The sequence below is a fragment of the Oratosquilla oratoria genome, chromosome 24, assembly GCF_046742065.1.
Source record: "Oratosquilla oratoria isolate Oo_2021 chromosome 24, ASM4674206v1, whole genome shotgun sequence".
Classification (NCBI taxonomy): Eukaryota; Metazoa; Arthropoda; class Malacostraca; order Stomatopoda; family Squillidae; genus Oratosquilla; species Oratosquilla oratoria.
Window position 1 is genome coordinate 5151112 of NC_134800.1, and position 25577 is coordinate 5176688.

At 41.4% G+C, this 25577-nt stretch overlaps 1 protein-coding gene across 8 annotated transcripts in view; it reads left to right on the forward strand.

Moving 5' to 3' along the window:
• Window positions 1–25577, forward strand: part of dgt1 (KAT8 regulatory NSL complex subunit dim gamma-tubulin 1) — a 34106-nt gene that overhangs the window by 3378 nt on the left and 5151 nt on the right. For all 8 annotated transcript variants that reach the window (XR_012967560.1, XM_076207525.1, XM_076207527.1 and 5 more), the window contains exons 2-6: window positions 6235–6346; window positions 7870–8009; window positions 10331–10470; window positions 12850–13073; window positions 21388–21484. Coding sequence is in view for 7 of the 8 variants with exons in the window: in XM_076207525.1 (XP_076063640.1) it covers window positions 6235–6346; window positions 7870–8009; window positions 10331–10470; window positions 12850–13073; window positions 21388–21484 (713 nt within the window). In the remaining variant the exon portion in view is untranslated. The remainder of the gene's footprint in view (window positions 1–6234; window positions 6347–7869; window positions 8010–10330; window positions 10471–12849; window positions 13074–21387; window positions 21485–25577) is intronic.

The window sequence follows — 25577 nt, forward strand, 5'->3', positions numbered from 1 at the left end:
TAAAATTAAGAAGTTAGTATTGTCTTTACATTCATTCCAAATGAAGTTTGGACACATAATAAGACAACTCAACGATATCCAACGTTCAAGTATTAGAAAAGTTGAACATGTCAGCAAGAAACTCGTGAATGCAGAAGCTGCTGCAAAGTTTAATCATATATATATGTGTGTATATATATATATGTATGTATATGTGTGTGTGTGTATCTATATATATATATATATATATATATATGTATTATATGTATGTATATATATGTAGATATGTATGTATGTATATATATATATGTAGATATGTATGCATATATATATGTATGTGTGTGTATGTATACTATATATGTGTACATATAATAGATGTATGTATATATATATATATATATATATATATATGTGTGTGTGTGTGTGTGTATAGATATATAATAAATAAATGTAAATGTGCTGTGTCTTGTGACACTGCTTCTGACCCAGGGATGACCCGTCATCCAAGAGGTGCCAAGATAAGAGGGAGGGTGGAGGGGAGTGGAATATGTAGGGAATGGAATGGGTGGGAGTGGTTTCTATCCCATTTTCTTTTTGGCTACCCCCCATATAAAGGGGAAAAGCCTTTGCTATATGTATGTATATTATATATCCATGTATATTATATATATATGTGTGTCTGTGTAACATTTATACAGGAATATATATGTATTGTATATATGTATATATATATATGTATATTATATATATATATGTATAATATATATATGTGTGTGTAACTTCTATACAGGAATATATATATTGTATGTGTGTGTGTGCATATATATACATATATATATGTGTGTGTGTGTATATATATATATATATACACACACACGCACTGTGTTAAACACGACAGCATTTTGGCACTGATTAATCTTCTTACTGAGATTTTCAATTTTTCTCACAATAGGTCTCATTTCAGGAGGGTGGGCAAATACAAGCCTTCCATAGTCTTCCATAATTAATTTAACGTATCATCCTCAGGGAGTCATCTTCGGAATAGTTTACAAGAATTAAGTCGCTGGGAGGGTCGTGACCCTCTGTGTAGTTGGACACTATGCCATAGAGGGGGAGGGGGAGGGAGAGGGGGAGAGTCAGGTAAGACAGGTCTTCTCGCTGGGACACCACGCTGGTCAAGTAGGGGTTGGTAATGTGGAGGGGGAAAGGAAGGAGGTGGGTGTTGCTGTTGTTGGGCTCCAAATCTAGATGAAGAATTAAATAGCAAGATGGCAGAAACCATATTGCATTGAATGTTACATATTGGAGCTCTTTCCCTTATATGGATGGCTTCAAGCATTTTTAATTCCTTAATATTGGTACAATGTGCAACTATCCTAGTGTTAGCCACAATAGTCTCCCTATCAATTACAGCCTGGTGGTATTGGAGGTGGTGTTGTTTAATTGCTCCTTGTTGTAAATGTAGGGACAACCGTCTACTCAGTTGGCATGTCGTGATCCCAATGTATGTAGAATTACAGGGTGTGCAGTCCCCAGAAGTACAACGGTATTCATATATAACATTGGTTCTCAATAATATGCCACCATTGCCAGACAGATTGTTTTTCATAACAAGGGAACTGGTATGGGGGTTGTCATAGAATATTACTTAAAATATGATAATCGCCCATTGGCTTAGAATTTCTATGTATGATGTCTTTCATCTGTTTCTCATCTTGTCAGTAAGAGCTACAAAAAGTATTCTGGTAAAATACAGTGACGGCCTTGGCTTGGTCCGGTGTTTTCACAGCAACTTTACATTTTAGTAAGGCCTTAGTTACACTATATATATATGTATATATACATGTATATATATATATATGCATGTTGAATTAAATACGACAGCATTCTGACAGTTGTTCAACTTCTTCTTAATGTTTTCTATTTTTCTTATCAACTTTTTTCCAGTTGTAGGGTGAGCTGATACAAGATCTCCATAGTTCTCCATTTAATATTATCGAGCTTTCGTCTTCAAAGAGACATCATCAGGGTTGACAAAATTTCTGCAAAAATAAATACAATTGTTGGTACATCTGGTGTGCCCGATGTATGTGGCATTGTGAGGCGTACAATCCTCGGGCACACCAGATGTACTCTCAGCCGAAGACTAACTTTTCACCAACAGGACAGAGCAATCAAGGACCATTATTTAAAATATCATAATCGGAATATTGACAGAGAAACCCTAATTCAATGTACCACTTATGTTACACCTGTTTATTTGTATTTGTATTTTTGTAATTTATATGTACCAACATTTGTATTTATTTTTGCAGACATTTTTTCAATCCTGATGATGTCTCTTTGAAAACGAAAGCTCAATAATATTAAATGGAGAACTATGGAGATCTTGTATCAGCTCACCCTACAACTGGAAAAAAGTTGATAAGAAAAATAGAAAACATTAAGAAAAAGTTGAACAACTGTCAGAATGCTGTCGTATTTAATTCAACATGCATCATAGAAAACCTGCTTCCTTATTTCACGAATATATATATATGTGTGTGTGTATATATATGTATATATATATATGTATGTATGTATGTATGACATAAGCAGAGTAGGAAACACAGGAGTTTTAGTCTTGAGTTTATTCCTGACTAGTTTCGCAGGTGTGCTTTTTCAAGCACACCTGCCCACACTACTCGTAGTGTTACTCAGTGGCTTAAAGACTGTCATATACCTTACATAGCAGACTGGCCAGGCAATAGTCCTGACATAAACCCAATAGAAAACCTGTGGAACCACATTAAACAAGACCTGCAGGGTAAAGATACGAGCTCTGTGCCCAAGCTCAAGGCAGCCATTCGCCAATCCTGGGCTAGTATAACCCCTGCACATCTTGCCAAGTATGCCACTTCCATTCCAAACGACCTTCGTGAGATCATTGCACGTAAAGGCCACCCATCAAAGTATTAGAGGTACAAAGTGAGCTTTTGTTTCCTTGTCAAGCACTGTATATATATATGTGTATGTGTATATGTATATATATATATTGCTGAAGAGGATCATAGTGATCGAAATATACGGATCTTTTTACTTTCACCTATTCTTCTCTGAAAGTGGGTAATTAGTATTATATATATATATGTATTTAAAATTATTTCAGACAAATGAGAGAGAATGTGGGTGGGGAAGGACAAACGAAGATGTGTTGTGAATAGAGTTTATTGTCCTAATATTGCGACCAACTTGGTCTTCTTCAGAGGAATACAGCATTACAGACGGATCACAATTCTTATATTCGTAGCGAGAGGGAACCCACCAAGGTATGAGCGGAAGGGTCATGTTTTCCCTTTGGCTAACGATTTAATTATTAGGACACTTGCTGCTTTCGAGAGGCATTTAAATCCGTCTCTGTCTTTGTTGTTCTTGTTGGTGGCGATATGTGTAGCTTCCACAGTTTTTCTCAATTTCTTTTCAAACCCTCGTGTAGAATTTCTGTGTTGTTCCAATCAGGTAAATGTCCACATTTGTCCAGGTGACGAACCAGGGAGTTAGATGTTCTATGTGCCCTGAGATCGTTTTTGTGCTCACTCAAGCGGTGAGTCAGGTCGTGGCATCAATAAACGCTTGTCAAAGTCCTCTGCCGAGCTATTGGCATCCATATTGAAGGAAAAAACCTCCTCTCTGACAGTGCTCGCAAGAGAGGCATCCCTGCTGATGAACATTCGAGGGGTTCGAAGAAAGACGTTTATGCCCTGAATTTTGCACAATGACAACATAAATTTCAATTTACATATGGTTAATTTTATCAGTGTCTGTTATTCAATTTACAGAAATTGAAGTTCATAACATTTAATAAATACATTCTCTTAGGTTTTTTTTTTCTAAAACATTTTTTGGATGAGAAGTATTAATGAAAATCAACTGATAATGTCACAAATATGTAATAAATTTAGTCAGATGGTCAGATTTTTCAAAATCAAATTAGCATGAAAACTTGACCTGATTGAGAAAAATGGATGTCATTTTTTGATTCAGTAGTGCAAAATGGTCCTAATTCAGTTGAAAAAAAACATAGACGACTTATATATTTATATATATATATATGCTAATAAGAACACGGGTACGTGTGTTCACTTATGCAAAGTAGACCACTTGGAAAAAGAAACTAACGAAGCAGAGCGCTTTCGTATATTACATCTTCAGTGCAACAAGTACATAGTGATAGGAATACATAGACATTATATACATAATACAAAGGAACCAGGACAGTTTTGAATAAGCATACCGACCAATTACCCCCTAGAGAGCGGAAGGTCATGGTCAATTATCTTACGATGGTCGGGCGACATTAGGTCACATTCGCCAAGGAGAGCGGAAGGTCATCGTCAATTATCTTACGATGGTCGACATCAGGTCACAGTCGCCAAAGAGAGCGGAAGGTCATTGTCAATTATCTTACGATGGTCGGGCGACATCAAGACCCTTGGCGAATGTGACTTGATGTCGCCCGACCATCGTAAGATAATTGACAATGACCTTCCGCTCTCTTTGGCGACTGTGACCTGATGTCGACCATCGTAAGATAATTGACGATGACCTTCCGCTCTCCTTGGCGAATGTGACCTAATGTCGCCCGACCATCGTAAGATAATTGACCATGACCTTCCGCTCTCTAGGGGGTAATTGGTCGGTATGCTTATTCAAAACTGTCCTGGTTCCTTTGTATTATGTATATAATGTCTATGTATTCCTATCACTATGTACTTGTTGCACTGAAGATGTAATATACGAAAGCGCTCTGCTTCGTTAGTTTCTTTTTCCAAGTGGTCTACTTTGCATATATATATGTATGTATGTTCTACATCTACACTGAATGGTTCCCAGCGATCAATTGATATCTTTATTCAACCACAAACAACTTTTAATTCCATGCCATCGCAATCGAGACTGAAGAATCGCTCGATGGAGACATTTTGTTGGAAATTGAAACGTGGACGAGCCGAGGATTCGAACCCAGCTAACCCGTAACAAAGTTACAGTGACTTAAACCAATGCGCTATCAAGAGAGATATAAGTTGAGTACGATTTTCTTATATTTGTATGCTCGAATTACATACATCTACACGAAATATCGTGTTCAACCCACCTCCGCTATGATATTGCATTTAGCTAGTATGTGCACGTGGGATAGATTATACATCTACACTGAATGGTTCCCAGCAAATAATTGATATCTTTATTCAACCACAAACAACTTTTAATTCCATGCCATCGCAATCGAGACTAAAGAATCGCTCGATGGAGACATTTTGTTGGAAATTGAAACGTGGACGAGCCGAGGATTCGAACCCAGCTAACCCGTAACAAAGTTACAGTGACTTAAACCAATGCGCTATCAAGAGAGATATCTCTCTTGATAGCGCATTGGTTTAAGTCACTGTAACTTTGTTACGGGTTAGCTGGGTTCGAATCCTCGGCTCGTCCACGTTTCAATTTCCAACAAAATGTTTCCATCGAGCGATTCTTCAGTCTCGATTGCGATGGCATGGAATTAAAAGTTGTTTGTGGTTGAATAAAGATATATATATATATATAATTTTTTTTTTTTTTTTTTTTTTTTTTTTTTTTTTTTTTTTTTTTTTTTTTTTTTTTTTTTTTTTTTTTTTTTTTTTGTGGGTGGGGGCAAGCCTACATCTGACTATGGGCCTGTATATATGTCATCAACACCATCATAAACAAGGGTCAAAGAATAAGAGAGTTATACTCTGGTCCTCAAACCAGCAAAGTAATCAAGCTACAGAAAATTCCCTCAGATGTGTTGGTTTGTGTACGACAAGAAGGTATGAAATTTTAGATGACAAGAATATAGTTATAATGTAATTGCAAAAATTTTCTAAGTCCATCTTAACACTCTGTTGTAAGCCTCATTCCCACTTTAGGTATGTACTTCATGTTGAATATTGTGTATAGCTACTCTGATGCTGCTATCAACAACATACATTTACTGTAATATGTTTCATCATTGTCTCATGCGACACTGCTTCTGACCCAGGGCAGTGGACAGGATGTAGGGATGACCCGTCATCCAGGAGGTGCCAAGATAAGAGGGAGGGTGGAGGGGAGTGGAATATATAGGAAATGGAATGGGTGGTACAGTTTCTATGCCTTTTTCTTTTTGGCTACCCCCTGTGTAGGGGGAAAAAGCCTTTGGTATATGTATGTATGTATATATGTTTCATCATTGATGGTTCCTATTGTACATTTCAGGTGTGACAAAATGTCATCCAGGAGCAACAGAGTTGTCAAAACTGTTCGAACATTGAGTCGTCCAGTGCAGGATATTGCAACGTGTGGATACTCAAACTATTCATGTTCACAAGTAAGACAAGTTGAAGTACTGCTTTAGATATTAACCCCTTCTACAATAGCGAGCTGAGCAGGTTAGGGCATTGTTACTTGCGGCGAAGGCCTAGGTGAGGGCAGTTTGAATCCTGCCACTGGCGAAGTTGAACCAAGGGCATGGTTCATTAAATTCCACGCTACAAAAGCCCTCTGTGAGGGGCACTGTCCTAGCCTCCCGATAGTGGGGGAGTGTGTGACGTTAAACCATATCATCATCATAATAGTTATATCCATTGCAAAAGACCGGAGTGAATGGAGGAGGATTATGAATAGGTGAAAGGAGGACATGGCTCGAGAGGAAGTAATCATTTGCTTGGTAAGTTATATTGAGTGGGTGAGGAGGGGATTTGTCTTTTATATGTTGAAGCAGAGGGAAGGTACCATTGATGTACCTGTAGATAGTGGTCCCACAAGGTGGACATCAATGCTGCCCATTTTCAAAAACCTGTCAACCCGCTCACCTCCATCAATAGGTTCAGCCTTGAGGACCAGGCATAAGAGATCTCTCTGTCAACTTGAGCTGTATTTCTTACTCTTTATCACACTTGGAGGGCTGACAACTGGTGACTGCTGTCCTCCCTGTACAACTTTGAGTTGGTAACATAGAAACTGACCCACACTAATACAATGCAGGCAACACTTCAAAGTTTATTCCCAGAGAGACCTGTGGAAGGTTCTGAGGACTGTTGCCCACCGCTGTGGCACAGTGGGATTTCTGTCGAGTGAAACTCAAGGCAATGATTGATTGAAGAAGAGGGAATAAATCAACTCCAGCTGTTGGGACCTATTGTGGGAGTGCTGTGTCTCATTGCATTGCCTTCAATCCAAGTAATGTAGCAGAAGGTTAGGATAAGTCTTCATCCATGAGATGTTGCAATGGGAGGGGCATTCATCAGGTGTTAATGTGAATGATGAAGTGAGTGTATGGTTCGACTCTGCCACCCCTCTTATAATGGGGAAAGGGTCTTGGAGTGTGTGTGTGCGTGTGCATACACATGCATTCGTACATACTAAGAGGCCTTCTCTACCTTTAAGGGGGTCTCAGTTGTAGCATATACCCATCTCACACCCCTGTACTACCTATTCATCACCTCTCCTGTCATAGCACATTGTAGATGAAAGGTGATCCTTGCCCCTTGCCACGCTGCTCAGGTTACGGGTAACACAGTACAACACAGAATATCCGCAGCGAGGCCCAACAGATGAAATTGGTTTACCTTGACTGCTTCATTATATGGCAATCCCCCTTCCTCATTTGCTTAAAAAAAATTCATGGAATAGACAAGAAAACATTCTTTCAGTCCACATTATTTATTCATGTATTTACTACCATTCTTCATTTATTCCAATGTTTTGTCCTCTCTTCTACTTGCATCCATTGCCACCTTCATTCCATCCATCCATCCATCCAACCCATCATCCAAAACTAAAATTCAAGAGATTAACTTTGTAAGGGTTGTTCTTCCACATTTTGACAATGTTCTTTTTAACTTTTGACAGCCCTGCTTAGAGAACTTTGACTACTGTGCACGCCATATCTTAGAAGACAAGAGCGCCCCATACAAGCAGTGCAACTACATTTACAGCAACAATGGCAAGCGGTGTACAAGACCTGCTCCGAAGACTGACAAGAAGGAAGGGTTAGTTGTGTTAGAAATTGATTTGTAGTGTATGCTAGTTACTATTATTTCTATTAGCATTTTGTATACATGTAGGAAACGAAAAGTGATGCGTCATTGTGTGTATGTGCGTATGTAGCAAGGATGAATGTTCCAGAACTTTACTAATTGCCATTTCTGTTTACATGATTAATAATTATTTTATTTGTAATGCGAAAGTTGAATGAATGGGATGTAGATCATTAATACTATCAAATTTAAATTATTGTATAACTGAAATATGAATGAATGTAAATTTCTGTGTACAAGGAATAATTTTGGATTAATCATGTAAACAGAAATGGCAATTAGTAAAGTTCTGGAACATTCATGCTTGCTACATACACACAATGACGCATCACTTTTCGTTTCCTACATGTATACAAAATGATAATAGTAACTAGCATACACTACAGATTTATGAAGTACTGTTAAGATCAACAAGTTCTTTGTTATGAAACTACAGGTCTCTCTTGACATATGAATGATACATTCCTGAAAGCTCAGTCCTGTAGCAGCTGGTTAGATAGCAAACTTATACTTATGGGTAAAATAGGGGCAATGATCACCCTAGAAAAAAAATGGAAACTGATCTGCTTAAGCTTGCCTGATTGTGAAAGGGATCAAACATAACAACATAGAGATTGTACATGTGAACTGTTGTATAGTGATGCATCATATAACACAAGAGAATTGTATGTAAATCCTGTAGCAGTATACTACTCAACATCTACAACAATGTGCCTCTAGCTCCATTCATCATATCCGTACAAAAGCGCGTACACTGTCAGGCCACACAAGAATCACTCCAAGACTAAGGCCCAAACTCCCCTAGACAATTTTTTTTTTTTTTTTTTTTTGGGGGGGGGGCGTTCTCGCTAGTCATTTCCACAAATTTCGGTCCATCACCTGCTCCTCCTCCAGCTGTTTCTCCTTAAGGCCCTCTCTCATGCTCTTCCTCCAGCTGTTTCTCCTTAAGGTCCTTTACTAAAAAATCCTTTCCATGACGAGCAAGATCACAAGCATCCCTGTTTAGGCCACCTTCCAATTTTAGAATCGTACTATCACAGGATAAGCCTAGCCAGATACAAATTATCCCAGATACAATCACCACACAGAAGACACCAAACACCTCATCTTGCTTTGTGGGCATTGCTGGTTACCTGGAAGGCATGGTCTCTGGCGAGAGCAACCTGGGACAATGGAGCTCCACTTACAAGGTCCCATCGCTTCTCCTTCAATCCCTTCAGATTGGACAATGGATTGATTGACCTAATTGTAAAATAGGAAAGGAGATATACAATGGATTGATTGACCTAATTGTAAAATAGGAAAGGAGATATACAATGGATTGATTGACCTAATTGTAAAATAGGAAAGGAGATATACAATGGATTGATTGACCTAATTGTAAAATAGGAAAGGAGATATACAATGGATTGATTGACCTAATTGTAAAATAGGAAAGGAGATATACAATGGATTGATTGACCTAATTGTAAAATAGGAAAGGAGATATACAATGGATTGATTGACCTAATTGTAAAATAGGAAAGGAGATATACAATGGATTGATTGACCTAATTGTAAAATAGGAAAGGAGATATACAATGGATTGATTGACCTAATTGTAAAATAGGAAAGGAGATATACTTACAAGGTCCCATCTCTTCTCCTTCAATCCCTTCAGATTGGACAATGGATTGATTGACCTAATTGTGAAATAGGAAAGGAGATATACTTACAAGGTCCCATGTCTTCTCCATCAATCCCTTCAGATTGGACAATGGATTGATTGACCTAATTGTGAAATAGGAAAGGAGATATACTTACAAGGTCCCATCTCCTCTTCATCAATCCCTTCAGATGTCCAAACTCTGTGTTGCTACTGATTGAGTGTGTTATTCATTTTGTTAACTTTGTCGGGTCTTTGGTGCTGGAGAGATTTAAGAATATCAGAAATAGGGGGGGGGGGTAGGGAAAGTGCCTCAGCATTCCTTTGATTGACAGTTTGTCTCCAAATGTAAGGATGCTGCTTGATTTGTCTGAAGGAGCATCAAAAATCTCAAAAGTATAAATTGTATGAGGAAGGAAGGGGGGGGACCTAAGATAGGGGTGAGTGGAGAATGGTTGTTGAAGTCTAAGGGAGAGCTCAAGGACTAGTGCCTGTTGTTGTCAGGCTGCAGCATTCCAGTCAGCCAAACTTGAGGATACAATTGATTGATTGACTGTAGATTTGAAAAATATGAATTTTGTGACACTAAATAAGTAGTCACTTGCATAATCAACCATTTGTGTTGCAGGTACTGTTTGGACCATTCGAGAAAATCTCTTCTTCTGCGACAAAGAGCCGTGCGCAAAAGGAGGTCGAGAGAAACACCAGAAACCCTTCTGGCAGAACTCGGCCATCATAAAATGGATTCCACAAGTGCAGGACAAAATGGTAGGTATTATTATTCCCCATTCTTGCTGTTCTTAAATAGCAACACTTTAAGGATGTCTGTCGAGCAAGGAAGAGAGAGTTTAAAAGACAAGAGTGAATGGAGGGTTGTAAATGAGAGAGAAAGTAACACAGCCCGAAGGGGATTTCTTCCTGTTTGTTCTGTGTATTTCTGAAATGGATGAGAGGGGACAGGGGTGATGTGAAATAAAGCAAAATAGGTAATCTGACTCCAGCTCTTGTGTCCTGCTGTGGAGGTGTTGCCCAACTGCTTTGCCTCAGACCCAAGCAGTGGAGCAAGGACCAGGGATTACCCTTCATCCATGAGGTGTAAAGCTAGAAGGAACAATGGAACATAGAAACCTCAGTCTCATAGGACCACCTACAGATACCCATCATTGTCATGTTAATATAGTCATTTGTTAAATTCCTTCTCCATTTCTTAATAGTATAATACCTTACCACTGACTCCTTTGAACCCTTTGTGATAAGGACTTGGTATGTATACTATTAGACCACGCCCAACACAACTTCACCACGCACGAAATTTCACGTTTACACAAATAGTTAAGATATCCCAGCATTTGCCAAACACGACCATGATTCATAATAGCATTTGAATAGCCTGCCTGGTTGTGTTGTGTGCCACTGTCTGGAGAGGGTCAGAGAAGCTAACTTGTCTGTTCCCATAAGACTTGTTATTCGCCCAACATGAATTTCATCCTGCATGATGGCTAAGGAATCTAACACTCATGTTTGGTGAGGTCTGAGTGTACATGCATACATGCACACACCAGAAGGCCTTCTCCCCCTTGTAAGGGTGCATTTACCTAGTTGTATTTTATGGGACGAGAGCTATGCTCACAGTGACCCATTTTCGTATCTCTCCACATCCAGTTTATTCTTAAAATAGTGTATAGTTTTGGGATTTACTGTTTCTCTGTTCAGTTTGTTCCAGACATCAATCACTCTATGTGGGAAGCTATTCTTTTTCAGGTCTCTTCTGTAACTGTCCTTCTTTAGCTTCTTTTCATGTCCTCTTGTTTCTCTTCTGTCCCACTTTAATAAGCGTGTTTGTGTGTCTGAGCTCTTCAACCGACCTAGATATGGACCAAAAGGTCTCCTGTCAGCATGCTCCTCCTTTTTTTTGTCAAAGCATGCATGCACCCTGCACATGACCAAAACCCGTTTGTCACACCTCATGTCCAAGCATCTGACATATGAAGGGTCTTCCTTCTCCTGCCACATTGCCAGGGTCAAAGACACTGCATCAAGGCTCAGTGCTTCCACAGTAGGGCCTGACAGGTAGAGCTGGTTTTCCCCTTCCAATTCGTTATCTGGCAGCAGTAGAAAAGAAAGAAAAAAATCCTCCATTCAAGAAACTTATAGATCAGACGAGATGGATATTCCTACAGGCTATATTATTTCCTCCATTCACTGCCTGGGTCAGAAGCAGTGCAGAAAGACCTCCACAGCAGAGTCCAACAGCCAAAGCTGGTTTACCCTCACTGTTTCATTACATTGTGACCTTCCATCTTTGTCCACTCATAAGTAATTTAAGAAGACTTGGAGAAATCCCTTCAGGCTATGTCAGCTTATCATCAGTTTACAACCTCTCTCCATTCACACTTATATCAAGCTCTCTTCCATCCCAGCTCATCAGATATTCCACTTTTACCAAAGACCCTCTTCACCCCATCCATCCACCTCATTCTCCATCTTCCCCTCAAGTTATCTCTATACATTTTGCCAGTTTTTCTTCACTTTTTCTCTCCACATACCCAAACCATCCCAGTATTCTTTGATCAGCCCTATTTGCCAGCTCCATATCCACATCCAGATCTCTGCCTCACCTCATTTCTCACTTTATCCATCCTTGTAACCCCATCCAGGGGTGGTGAATGGGAGTGGAGTGGAATTATGTCTTTTAATTTTGTCTACCTCCCTGGTAAGGGGGAAAGAGCCCTTGGTATATGCATGTATGTAACCCCCACCATACTTGTTAAGAAGTAGGTGTTCTTTTTCCTGTTCAGTTTCTGCTTACCTTTTAATTTCTTTCTCTTTTTTTTACTGAATCATTATCTGGGTAATAGAGTAGGGAGAGTAAGTGGAATCAGAGCTGAATGGTGGAATGGAGGCCTGTATGAGGAACCCAGTAACTAGAAAGAATGGTACATAATTGAAGAAATGTATAGTAATTGGTTGGGTATGAAGTGAAGCACCAATTTCATTCCTAACTAAAGTGTGTAGTTATTTTTGGAAAGTGTAAAAAATATTTTTTTTTTTTTCCATGAGTGCTTAGGTGCAAACAATTGTGTTATGAAATAAAGTAATTAATGACAATATAGTTCCAGTTAGGACATAACTTTTCTTAACATTCAGCGATTCCTGATCCTGCAAGTGTGGTTAGCAGTACAGCAGCAAATCTAGACTATGCCAGTGATAGTGACAGTGATGCCGCTGATCCAATTGATGCCTTGTGGCGGTCAGAGGCAGACAGTGAAGTAGAGTCGGCAGGTTCAGACGAAGACCCGTTGGAACATGCACAAATTTACACAACAGAAGAAATTGCAAAGATTTATCTTGAAAAAATTCAAAGATTGAAGGTTAGTTATATGGAGTTATGATTGTATCCACACTGTCTAAATACCAAAAGGCTTCTTCCCCAATATATGGTGGAGAGCCAGCCAAGGTATGCTACCCAACCCATGTCCATTCATCATCCATTTCCTTTCTGTCTTACTCCTGGTGGATGAAGGGCCATCAGTGACCACCCAGTACCCAGGTCGGAGGCAATATAGCAAGATGGCATATCCACAAAATAGTTTAAGCCCACTGCTTCATTTACATGGCAGCCTTCCCTCCCAGTCCCCGCTTTCGAAAATAGGGAAGACAAGGAGAAATTCAAGCCACATCAGTTATCCATTTATGACCACTATCCATTCAGACTTGATCCCTTGCATTTTCATTTTGCTTTTACTAAAGGCCCCATTCACTTCCTCCATCTCGTTCCAGGCCTTCCCTCAAGCTCACTTCATCCACCTCTGCCTTTTTTTTTTTTTTTTTTTTTTTTTTTTTTTTCTCTCTCCAATAGTTTTCCCTCACTTGATCTTTTCATGTGCCTAAACCATCCCAGCATTCTTTCATCAGCCCTATCTACAGTTTGCTCCCTTTCTACTTCCACTCTCCTCATGTCTCACTCTATCCAATTTGTAATCTCCATACCTCTCAAGCACTTCATCTCAAACACATTTTAATTTTTCCTTTCTGCCCCCATACAGTGTTGTAGCCACACATCTGTAGTTATTTTTTCAGCCTTGTGTGTATGATGTGAATGGAATTATAAATTGATGTGGCCCAAAGGGATTTCTCCACAACTCTATTTTCACATGATAGGACAAGTAGGGAGGGTTGCCATCAGTGGCGATTCTAGGGGGGGGCCTGGGAGGGCCATGGCTCCCCCAGTTTTTCAGCTGGCCCCCAGGTTGGCCCCCCCCGTTTTTTTGTAGGGAGGCCTTTTGGATAGATTTAAATGAGTGCATAGAGGGTTTAGGAAGAAATGTCAATGTAATAGTACTGGGAGACCTTAATGCTAGAGTGGGAAATGGTCCAATCGATGGAGTGGTTGGGAAGTGTGGAGTTCTAGGAAAGAATCGTAGTGGAGAGTTGATGGTGGAAATGTGTCTAGAAAGAGAGTTGATGATAGCAAATACAGTGTTTCGGAAGAAAGTCAAGCATAAGTACACATGGGAGAGGGTGGTGGAGGGAAGGGTGGTAGATAGAGCGCTAATGGATTATGTAGTGGTAAATAGGATTATGATAGGAAGAGTTAAGGATGTACATGTGCTAAGGGGAGAGGGTGGGGGAATATCAGATCATTTTTTGGTGGAAGGTAAGTTGAGAGTGGAGGATAGATGGAGAAGGAGGAAAGGGACAAAAGGTAGGGAGGTTCTTAGAGTGAACTCCTTGAATGAAAAGGAAAAGGAGAAGGAGTACGAAAAGAAGCTGAAGGAGGAGTGGGAGGGAGTAAAGGATAGAGCAGAGATGGGTGTGGAGGAGGAATGGGGATGGTTCAAGGAGGGAGTCTTAAAGTGTGCAAGGATGGTGTGTGGAACAAGAAGGACAGGGGGAAATAGAAGAAAGGGTAGTGAATGGTGGGATGAGGAAACAAAGAAGGCTGTAGAAGAGAAGAAGCGAGCATTCACAGATTGGTTACAAAAGAGGACAGGGGAGTCATATGAGACGTACAAAGAAAAGAAAAGAGAAGTAAAGCAAAAGGTAAAGGAGGCAAAGAGGAGAGCAGATGTGAAATGGGGTAGGAGTATGACAGAAAATTTTGAAAGTAATAAAAAGATGTTTTGGAAAGAAATTAAGAGAGGAAGAGGAGGCGAATCAAGTAGGGAAGAAAAGGTAAAAGGTACAGATGGAGAGTTGATAATGGAAGAGATGGCAGTGAGGGGAAGATGGGCAGAATATTTTAGGGAGTTGCTGAATGTGAAGGAGGATAGGGAAGGAAAGATAGCTGCAGTGGGAAATACGAAGAAAATGAGAGTGATGAGTGAGGAGAATGGAGAAGAAATAAGGAAGGATGAGGTGAAGGCAGTTGTAAAGATGATGAAAGCAGGTAAGGCACCTGGTCTGGATGGATGTCATGCAGAATGTCTGAAAAAGGGAGGTTCAGTGATGGTGGACTGGTTGGTGAGATTATTTAATGTTTGCTGGAGAGAGGGTAGAGTACCGGAGGACTGGAGTAGTGCCTGTATAGTTCCTCTTTACAAGGGAAAAGGGGACAAGTGTGAATGTAGTAATTTCAGAGGGATTAGCCTGTTGAGTGTAGTAGGGAAGGCTTATGGGAGAATCCTAATTGAGAGGATTAGGAGAGGAACAGAAGGAGTAATTGGTGAGGAACAGTGTGGATTTAGGACGGGTAGAGGTTGTGTAGATCAGATCTTTGTGGTAAGACAGATATGTGAGAAAGCTATAGGAAAGGGGAAGGATGTTTTTTGGGCTTTTATGGATCTGGAGAAGGCTTATGATAGGGTAGACAGAAAGGCACTGTGGGAGGTTATGCAGATTTATGGGATAGGAGGAAAGCTTTTGGGAGCTGTCAAGAGTTTTTATGTGAGTAGTAGAGCATGTGTTAGGATTGGAAATGGAGAGAGTGAGTGGTTTGAAGTAAAGGTGGGACTTCGTCAAGGATGCGTTATGTCGCCCTGGCTGTTCAACTTATACATGGATGGGGTGGTGCGAGAGGTGAATGCTAGGGTAGTGAGTCAGGGATTGGAGATGGTTAAAGAAAATGGAGAAAAGTGGGAGGTGAGCCAGCTGTTGTTTGCGGACGACACTGAGCTTGTGGCAGGGTCAGAGGAGGGATTGAGGAAGCTGGTGGCAGAGTTTGGGAGAGTATGTGATAGAAGAAAGCTAAAGATAAATGTGGGTAAAAGTAAGGTGATGAGATGTACAAGGGGTGAGCCTGGAGCTGCAACGTCTACGTCGTGGGACCACCCCCCAACCCCAAGAGTTGGGGGCCAAACAGCAGCATCTACCCCTGGCCATCAGCTCTACGCAGATGGCACCGATCCCCAAGGAGGAGCTACGCCTACCTGGGGGAGTACCACAATCCTTTTTTTCCAACACACAATGTTACGTTTTTTCTGCACTGAGGGGTCATTTTCCGGCGATCACCCCTCTTCTTCTACTTTTAGCCGGAGATGTAGAGAGCAATCCTGGGCCCACCACAAAATACACATGCCCAACATGCTCTAAACCCATTACTTCGAGCAGACAGACAAAGGGCTCAGTTCAGTGCAATATGTGCAAAAACTGGGCCCACCTCACTTGTACAACACTTGCTGACACAAACCAATACACAAACACTTGGACATGTTCTACCTGCCCTCCAGTAACCCCAATCCCACCTCCCCAACCACAGCCAACACCCTTACCCACTCACAATTTCCCTTTGCCCTTACCCCCGATTAGTACTCCCCTTCCTTTGTCCCCGATCTCTCCTTTCCCCCCCTCTGACCCAGATCCTACACCTTCCCCACTACCACCCCAACCTCAACCCCAAACGGCAACATACAACACATACAAAACACACAACATCAACATATTACAACACAACATTGACGGTATAAACACTAAAAAACATGAACTTGAACACTTTCTTAAACAACACAACATACACATTGCAATTCTACAAGAAACAAAATTAAGACACTCACACAAAACACCATCATTTCATAATTACACCACCATCAGACAAGACCGGACTGACGGCAATGGCGGTGGACTCATCACCCTGATCCACCATTCCATCTGTTTTGTGGACACAAGTGCCACAACCAAAATTCTCCTCCCTACCACAGATAACACAACAGAAACCCAATCCATTCGTATCCGCACAGGCAACAATTCAACACTAACAATAGTTAACATGTACATTCCCCCCCAATCATCCCCCACAGTTCCAAACACCTTCAGACCTCAACTCAGCCAACTAACCTCAATCCCTAACCTGATCATGGGTGGTGACTTCAACGCCAAGTCGTCTGCCTGGTTTGTCGACAACCCTGACACAGACAGAGGGCTTGATATACAGACTCAATTCGACTCATTGACTATCATGAACAACACGCATAATCATACACATATCCCATACCAAGCCCTCTACACTCCCTCCTCTCCTGATATCACCTTTTGCTCCCCCTGCCTAACCCCAACAACATCATGGAGAGTGGTCGGAGCCCTTGGTTCTGACCACCTTCCAATCATCATCACCACCAAAACAAGATGCACCCCAGCTGGCCACAGACACACTTACACCAATTACAAGAGAGCTAACTGGGAAGCCTTTAATGAAGAGACAGAACAACATTTTGAAACACTTAACAGTACACCAATCACAAACATAAACAATGCTGTGCACGCTTTTAATACAATCATACAAAACGCAGACAAGAGATACATCCCTAGAGGCAACAGAAAATCACACAACCCCAACTTCACACCAGAAATCCAAGGCCTCATCAGACAACGTGACACACTTAAACACGATACCCCCACACCTATCCCTCAAAACATAGCAGACCAAATACAAACACTAAACACTGTGATTGCCAATAAAATACATGAACAAAAAACACAAAATTGGCAAAACTTTATCAATACACTTGATCACAAAACAAACACCAGCAAATTGTACAAAACACTCAACAGCATCACACTATCCAACACTAACACTACACGCTCTCACGCAGCAATAATCACAACAACAGATAACCTACCCTCAAACAGACAACAAGCAAACGCACTCATACGTCATTTTGCACAGACAAGCCATCTTACATCTCACCCTGACGACCGACGCACCATTCGACGTAAGAAAGACTTTCCCACAGACTCAGACTATACACCCTTCATAGACAGTCAGACAAAACTCATATTGCATAGTCTCAAGCACTCATCTGCCTGTGGCCCTGATAACATAAGCAACATACACCTAAAACACATTGGACCACAAGGTATACACGCACTCACAAACATTGCAAACTACAGCTATTCACACAACACAATACCCGACATCTGGAAGCATGGTAAAATAATCACCATTCCAAAACCGAACAAAGACCCAACAATCCCAACATCGCACCGCCCAATCACACTTCTCTGCACCCCCTCTAAAGTCATTGAACGCCTAATACTTAAACTTGTCACACCATATATTCCCCTTGCTGACTCACAACACGGTTTTAGGCCACTACACTCCACAAACACTCTTCTGACAAACCTCACACAAAGAATTTTAGATGGCATCAATTCAGATAGGCCCCACCACAGAACACTTCTTATAACATTGGACATTAGTAAAGCTTTTGATGCTATCCCCCGCCACAACCTAACAAATAAAATATATAACACAGACATGCACAATAACACCAAAAGATGGCTGGCCAATTATCTGGCGGGCAGGAATGCTCATGTGTCATATAATGGCCAATCATCGCACATCAGAAACATTAAGAACGGAGTACCACAGGGCTCGGTTCTATCCCCCACATTATTTAATCTATACATGCATGACTTACCCACGCCAGACACCTCAGAAATACAAATCTCTTCCTACGCAGACGACATAACAATCACATGCACACATCGTAACACAGACAAAGCTGCAGAAATAATCCAGCCTTACCTTGACACACTCAACACATGGTTCATCACAAACAGACTCAAAATAGCTCCAACCAAATCTACAGCAACACTTCTCACCAACTGGACAAAAGAACACAAATACATACCTCATCTCTACATCAACAACACTCTAATACCACACACAAACACACCGAAAATTCTTGGTGTAACATACGATACATCCATGTCTTTCAAACAACACCTCACAACCATAAAAAACAAATGCACACCTAGACTTAACGCACTTAAGTCAATCACTGGAACAACATTTGGACAAAACAAAGAAACTAATATAACAATATACAAACAATGCATACGCTCAGTGATGAATTATGCGAGTCCTGCATGGGCTCCTAATCTCAGTGAGACACACCACAACACCCTTCAAATCATACAAAACAAAGCCCTAAAAACAATTACAGGCTGCACAAATACATCACCTACAGACCATTTACACCATGAAACAAAAGTCCTCAAAGTCAAAGACCACCTCGACATGAGAGGCACACAAACACTTGCTGCAGCCACCACAAACACATCACACCCGCTACACTACATAGCAGAACACCCACACACACCAAGAAACATTAAAACTACACCCAAAGACCTTTATTTCACACAGATTCTCTCTTCTCTTCCTCCACAACCACCGAATACCAGCCTCCGGAAACATATTCATAATCATATCACTCACCGCTCCATTAACACACTGAAAGACAACACACTGCTGCATGCCAGACCCCCTGATATCCACCCTTCTGAATCCTCTCTCCCACGTAAGGACAGAGTCCACTTGGCCAGACTGCGATGCGGTCACCACCCAGCACTTCTAAGCTACCAGAAGAGGCTGGACGACCGTGTTGTGAACAGCTGCCCAGGATGTAACACTTCACCCCATACCATACAACACATAATGGAAGACTGCATTATACACAATCATGCACGCGAACAACACAACATACACTCTATAAAGGATTTGTGGGAAAACCCAGTTTCGGCTGTGGCCTTCCTTGGGGAGACGGGACTGCTCGGACAGACAGTCTAGGGAACGACAACAACAACAACAAGGGGTGAAAGTGGCAGTAGACTGGAAGTGAACATTAAGGGAGAGCGACTGGAGGAAGTGGATAGTTTTAGATACTTGGGTGCAAGTGTTGCAGGAAAAGGTGGAGTGAAGGTGGAGGTAGAATGTAGATTGAGAGAAGCGAGTAAATGCCTTGGTGGTTTAAAGAGTGTAATGAGAAATAGACATTTGGGAATGGATGCGAAGAGGAGACTGTATGAAGGAGTGATTGTGCCAACAGCACTGTATGGGGCAGAAACGTGGAACATAAGAGAAGAAGAGAGAAGGAGTTTGAATGTGTTTGAGATGAGGTGTCTGAGAAGTATGGTGGGGGTTACTAGGCTAGATAGAGTGAGAAATGAGGAGGTGAGGAGGAGAACAGGGGTGAAAAAGGATTTGGGAGAGAGGGTTGATGAAAGAATATTAGGATGGTTTGGACACATGGAAAGAATGAGTGAAGAAAGACTAGTAAAAGAGGTATGGAAGGCAGATGTGGAGGGAGTGAACATGAGGGGACGTCCTAGGATGAGGTGGATGGATGGGGTGAAGGGGGCTTTGGGGAAGAGGGGAATGTCTGTTGAGGAAGGAAGGGAGAGGACGGAAGATAGAGGTGAGTGGAGAATGGTTGTATATGGATGATGTTGTGACTGCATGAGGAGGAATGGGCTGGGGGGTGGGGTAGTATGTGTGAGTAAATTTTGACGCAGCCCGAAGGGATTTCTCCCCGTCCTCTCCTTATATGCAAAGGGGGACGGAGAGGGGGGGTCGCCGATTAAATGAAGCGGCCTTGCTGTGGATGTACTGTGTCTTGCGACACTGCTTCTGACCCAGGGCGGTGGGCAGGGTGCAGGGATGACCCGTCATCCAGGAGGTGCTCAGATGAGAGGAAGGGTGGGAGGGGTGTGGAGTGTATTTAGGGATGAAATGGGTGGGAGTGTTTTTATGCCTTTCCCTTTTTGGCTACCTCCCTTGGAAGGGGGAAAAAGCCTTGGTATATGTATGTATGTATATATATATATATATATATATATATATATATATATACACACACACACACCTTGGTAAATACTACTGCAGTACCAACCGCGTCACACACAGTGGCGATTCTAGGGGGGGGTGGCTGGGAGGGCCATGGCCCCCACAGTTTTTCAGCTGGCCCTCCCACTTTCATAGTCCTAGAATCGCCACAGGTTGCCAGGTAAATGAAGTGGCTGGCCCCGTTGTGGATGTGCTGTGTCTTGCTGCATTGCTTCTGACCTGGGCAGGGGATAGAGATGAACCTTCATCCACAAGGAGCTAATGGTGGTATTCTTAAAAAAAATCTTTCCTTGTATAAACTTATATAAATCATAAATCCTTGGAAGGGGAAGTTTTTATTTATTTATTTTTTTCTTTCTTTTTCTTTTTTTTAAGAATACCACTGTTAGAATCTTATGTTGGTATTCTTAAAGAAAATTCTTTTTGTAAGGGAAACAAATGGGTGGATGAAGGGGGAAGAAGTCTATTGGTATATAGATAGACAGAAAATTATTCTGCCCCTTGGGATTGAACAGAGTAGATGGTGAGGTTGTTGATGTCCATCTTGCAGGACCACCATTTGAAGGTACCAAGTTTTTAGAAGATATTGGTGTTCTAGTATTTATAATACTGTTTTATTTCAGTCCCTGTATATTGGTGAATATCGTCGGTTAGCACATATATTGAAAGAAAATAGAAGAAAATATCTTCATGCAGTCAAAGCTGAAAAGGAAACCATGAGTAAGTACCTTTTCATGGTTATGTTTTAGAATTTGGTGGCAAATGTTTTTTCAGATTTTCCCCTTCCTTTTCTCACGTTAATTCCTCGTTCAGAGTGGCAGAAGGGGCTTTGGGAAGCATGTGAAATGTCTTGAAAGGAAGATAGGAATGAATGGATGAAGGAATGTTCCATCTGCTACACAAATTATTTTGAGTGGATGAGGAGGAAGGTCAACATACCGTATATACTCGTCTATAGGTCGATCTCGTGTAAAGGTCGACCCCCCATTTTTGGCCAAAAAATCTGGAATTTTCCATATACCTCATGTATAGGTCGAGTGGCTTGTTTTTGTTTTGGTGCTGTGAGCATTCCACTGTCTGCTTTGAAGTGGCATGGCTTGCCTGGTATAGCAATTGATTATTATGGTTTTTTCACTTCATTAATTCTGATATATTTTGGTTTGTGTTTTTCAAGTTTACTGATTTTAATATCTAATAAGTTTCACTGAAGTTGCCATTTCAGCAGAGTAAAAAACTTGAACAGATTACCAAGTTGTTTTTTTTTTTCATGAAAGTAGCAGTTGCCAACAAAACTGACGAGTTAAACACCATATGAGGACGGAGCCTTTATTTGTACAACGTTTCTCTTATTACAGCCTTTTCAAGTACAAGTTGAGATACATATGCTTCAGATTAGATAAGGGGAAAGGAGGGAACAGGGAGAGAAAAGAAGTAGGGGGAAGGGGGAGGGGGATTAAACACTGGGAAAGGTTGAGAATGCTGGCCCAAACGTCTGTAGGCAAAATGTTCACAAAGGGTGGTTTAGATATTTTAAAAAAATTTTGCTGGCCATGGGTATTAGGGGAATTATATGGGGCGAGATGTTGAACATGCCCCTATTTTGTTCGTGTTCATTCCTTGAATGATTGCTGCTTCTAAACACTTCCTGCGGATTTTGTCTGGTTCTCGTATCAGCAGCTCTGCATTCTTCCAGTCTATAAGATGGTTTTCCTTGTTTCTATGTGTCACACATGCATTGGTGGTGACATCATGCCTGACGTCGTAACGGTGTTCATGTATTCGTGTATTCAGGTTGCGTGACGTTTCTCCAATGTAAACTTTATCACATTCTGAACACAGAATACGATAAACACCAGCTTTGGTGCCTGGTGTTTGGTTGTTGTGTATTTTCGTCTTCGTGATGTCTTTTATCGTCCTGCTTGTCTGGCACACTACTTCCAAATTGGTGGTTCTTAAAATATGTGTCAGGTTGGTGGCAACATGAGACATCTTGTTGTGCTGTCCTGCTGCACAACAAGACGTCTCGTGTTGCCAACCAGCGACGTTGCCACCAACCTGACACGTATTTTAAGAACCACCAATTTGGAAGTAGTGTGCCAGACAAGCAGGACGATAAAAGACATCACGAAGACGAAAATACACAACAACCAAACACCGGGCACCAAAGCCAGTGTTTATCGTATTCCGTATGGGATTACCGTATCTAGAAGGAATTTCACATGTTTTGGTACGTACCGTGTATTTTATGTCCCCAATGTTTACTGGTAGTAACTAGTAGGTAAATATTTTAATTTCTGAACCTAAAGAAAAGGTAAAAATTCTTCCTAGCCTTTCTTGTCATGTCTGGATTTCAACCTAACAAGATTATTACTTGTGTATAGGTCGACTCCTAGGTTTTGGCCTAAAGAAAATTCCTTAAGATTTCGACCTATAGATGAGTATATACGGTACACCAAAGTGATGGTAGTAAAGCAGCTCTGGCTTATTGGGTTCTGCTGTGGAAGAATTGTATTTAATGCAGGTGCTGTCTTGCTGTATTGTTGCTTACCCGAGCGGTGGGTAGGGATGTGAATGACCCTCCATCTACAAGGAGCCAAGATAGAAGATAAATGATTGTCGGATGGTTGAAGGGTGGGCATATGCCATGACTGCAAACAATGAAGTGATAAAGGAGGGGGGTTGCCAATTAAATGAAACACCCTTGCTTGCTACACTGCTTCTGATCCAGGATGATGGACAAGAAGGAAGGGAGAGGGGGTGGATGGGAGTGGAATTATGCCTTTAGACTTTGGCTACCCCCCTGGTAAGAGGGAAAGAGCCCTTGGTATATGTATGCATGGAAATGAGTGAGTTGGGGATAGGGTGGTTAGGGAATGGTTATGTGTGCATGATATTTTGATGGAGCCTGAAGTGATTTCTCCATCTTCAAAGTTTTTTGTACGAGGTGATGGAGAAGGGGGTCACTGATTAAATGAAACAGCTGTACTATGGATGTGAAGTGTCTTGCTGCATTGCTTCTGACCCAGGGCAATGGACAAGATGCAGGGATGATCCATCATCCAGGAGGAGCCAAGATGAGAGGGAAGAAAGGGTGGTGAATGGGAGTGGAATTATGCTTTTTGACTTTGGCTACCTCCCTTGTATGGGGGGGAAAAAGCCCTTGGTATATGTATATATACTTTTTTGTGAAACCAGTTTTGGCTCTTAGGCTCTGTTATAGAGACAATGTGTTTTGCTGCAATGCCTCTGACCTGAGCAGTTGGCCAGGGGGCTGGTGCAAAAGATTACGGAGACAACAGATAGGTGTGGGGTGGGTGTGGAAAGGTGAAAACTAGGTATATGCTTTGACTTGACCGCCCCATTTAAAAAGTCATAGATGAAAAATATATGGTATAAGTATGCCTTTGACTATGGCTACCTCCTTTGTAAGGGAAAAAAAAAAAAAAAAAGACCTTGGTATATGTAGAAATAAAATGCACTGGACTCGGGAACAGGTACTTTAATCCCAACATTTCAAACCCTGTCCAGGGTTCATCCTTAGGGGTTACAATAGTGAGGCAGTGAGACCATTCTCTACTCACCTCTCTTGCCTTCTCCTATACTTGCTCAGTGCCCCTTTTATCCCATCCATCCATCTCATCCTCAATTGTCCCTTCAAGTTCATTCCCTCCACCTCTGCCTTCCACACCTCATTTACTAATCCTTCTTCTCTCTTTCCATGTGTCCAAACCATCCCAATACTCTTTCATCAACTCTATCTGCTATCTCCTTTTCCACCCCAGCTCACTTCCCCGCCTCGTTTCTTGCTTGATCCAACTTTGTAACCCCTACCTTCGCAGACATTTAATCTCAAACACATTTAAACTTTTCCTCTCTGCTTCTCTTATATTCCAGAAATGGATGAAGAAAAGTCAGGGGAAGACCAGGAATCCAATGGATGGATTTGGTGGAGGAGGCATTGGCCGTAAGATGAATGTCTGTGGAGCAAGGAAGAGAGAGTGCAAAAGATAAAGAGTGAATGGAGAGTGGTTGTAAATCTACCAATCAGTATACCAAGGGCTTCTTCCTCCTTATAAGGGGGGTTGCCAAATCAGAGATACACACTCCCATCCATTACCCTTGTTACCCTCTCATCTTAGCTTCTCATGGATGAAAATTGATTGTGGTTATAAATATGATAAGGTTTAACATCACACACTCCACCACTATCGGAAGGCTAGGATGGTGCTCCTCACAGAGATTATAAATGGATGAGGAAATAATGCAGCTCGAAGGGAAATTCTTCTAGTCTTGATTTAAAAAATTCTCTTATTTGGTGAGGTCACCATATAAATGATTCAGTGGGGGTGAACCAGCTCCACCTGTTGAGCCCTGCTGTGGAAATGTTGCGTCTTGCTGTTGCATTGCCTTTGACACGAGCATTGTGGCAAAGGTCAGGGATGACCCTTCATCCATGAAGTTCTCAGATGGGACGATCAATGGGTGGGTTGCTTTGACTCAGTCTTGAAAGGGTGAAAAGTATTTTTGGTATGAAAACATATGTATTATTATCTTTGAGAAAACTCGCTGGCTGAGCGGGTTAGGGCATCATTACTTGCGGCGAAGGTCAAGGGGATGGTGGTTCGAATCCTGCCACCAGCATTAAATTCCATGCTACAAAAGCCCTCTGTGAGGGGCACCACCCTAGCCTTCCGACAGGGGGGCGTGTTTATGACGTTAAATCATATTATCATCATTATTATCTTTTGGATGGGAGGGGGGGGGTTAGGGAGTGTGTGAATTATATTCTGACACAGCCCAAAAGGATTTCTCC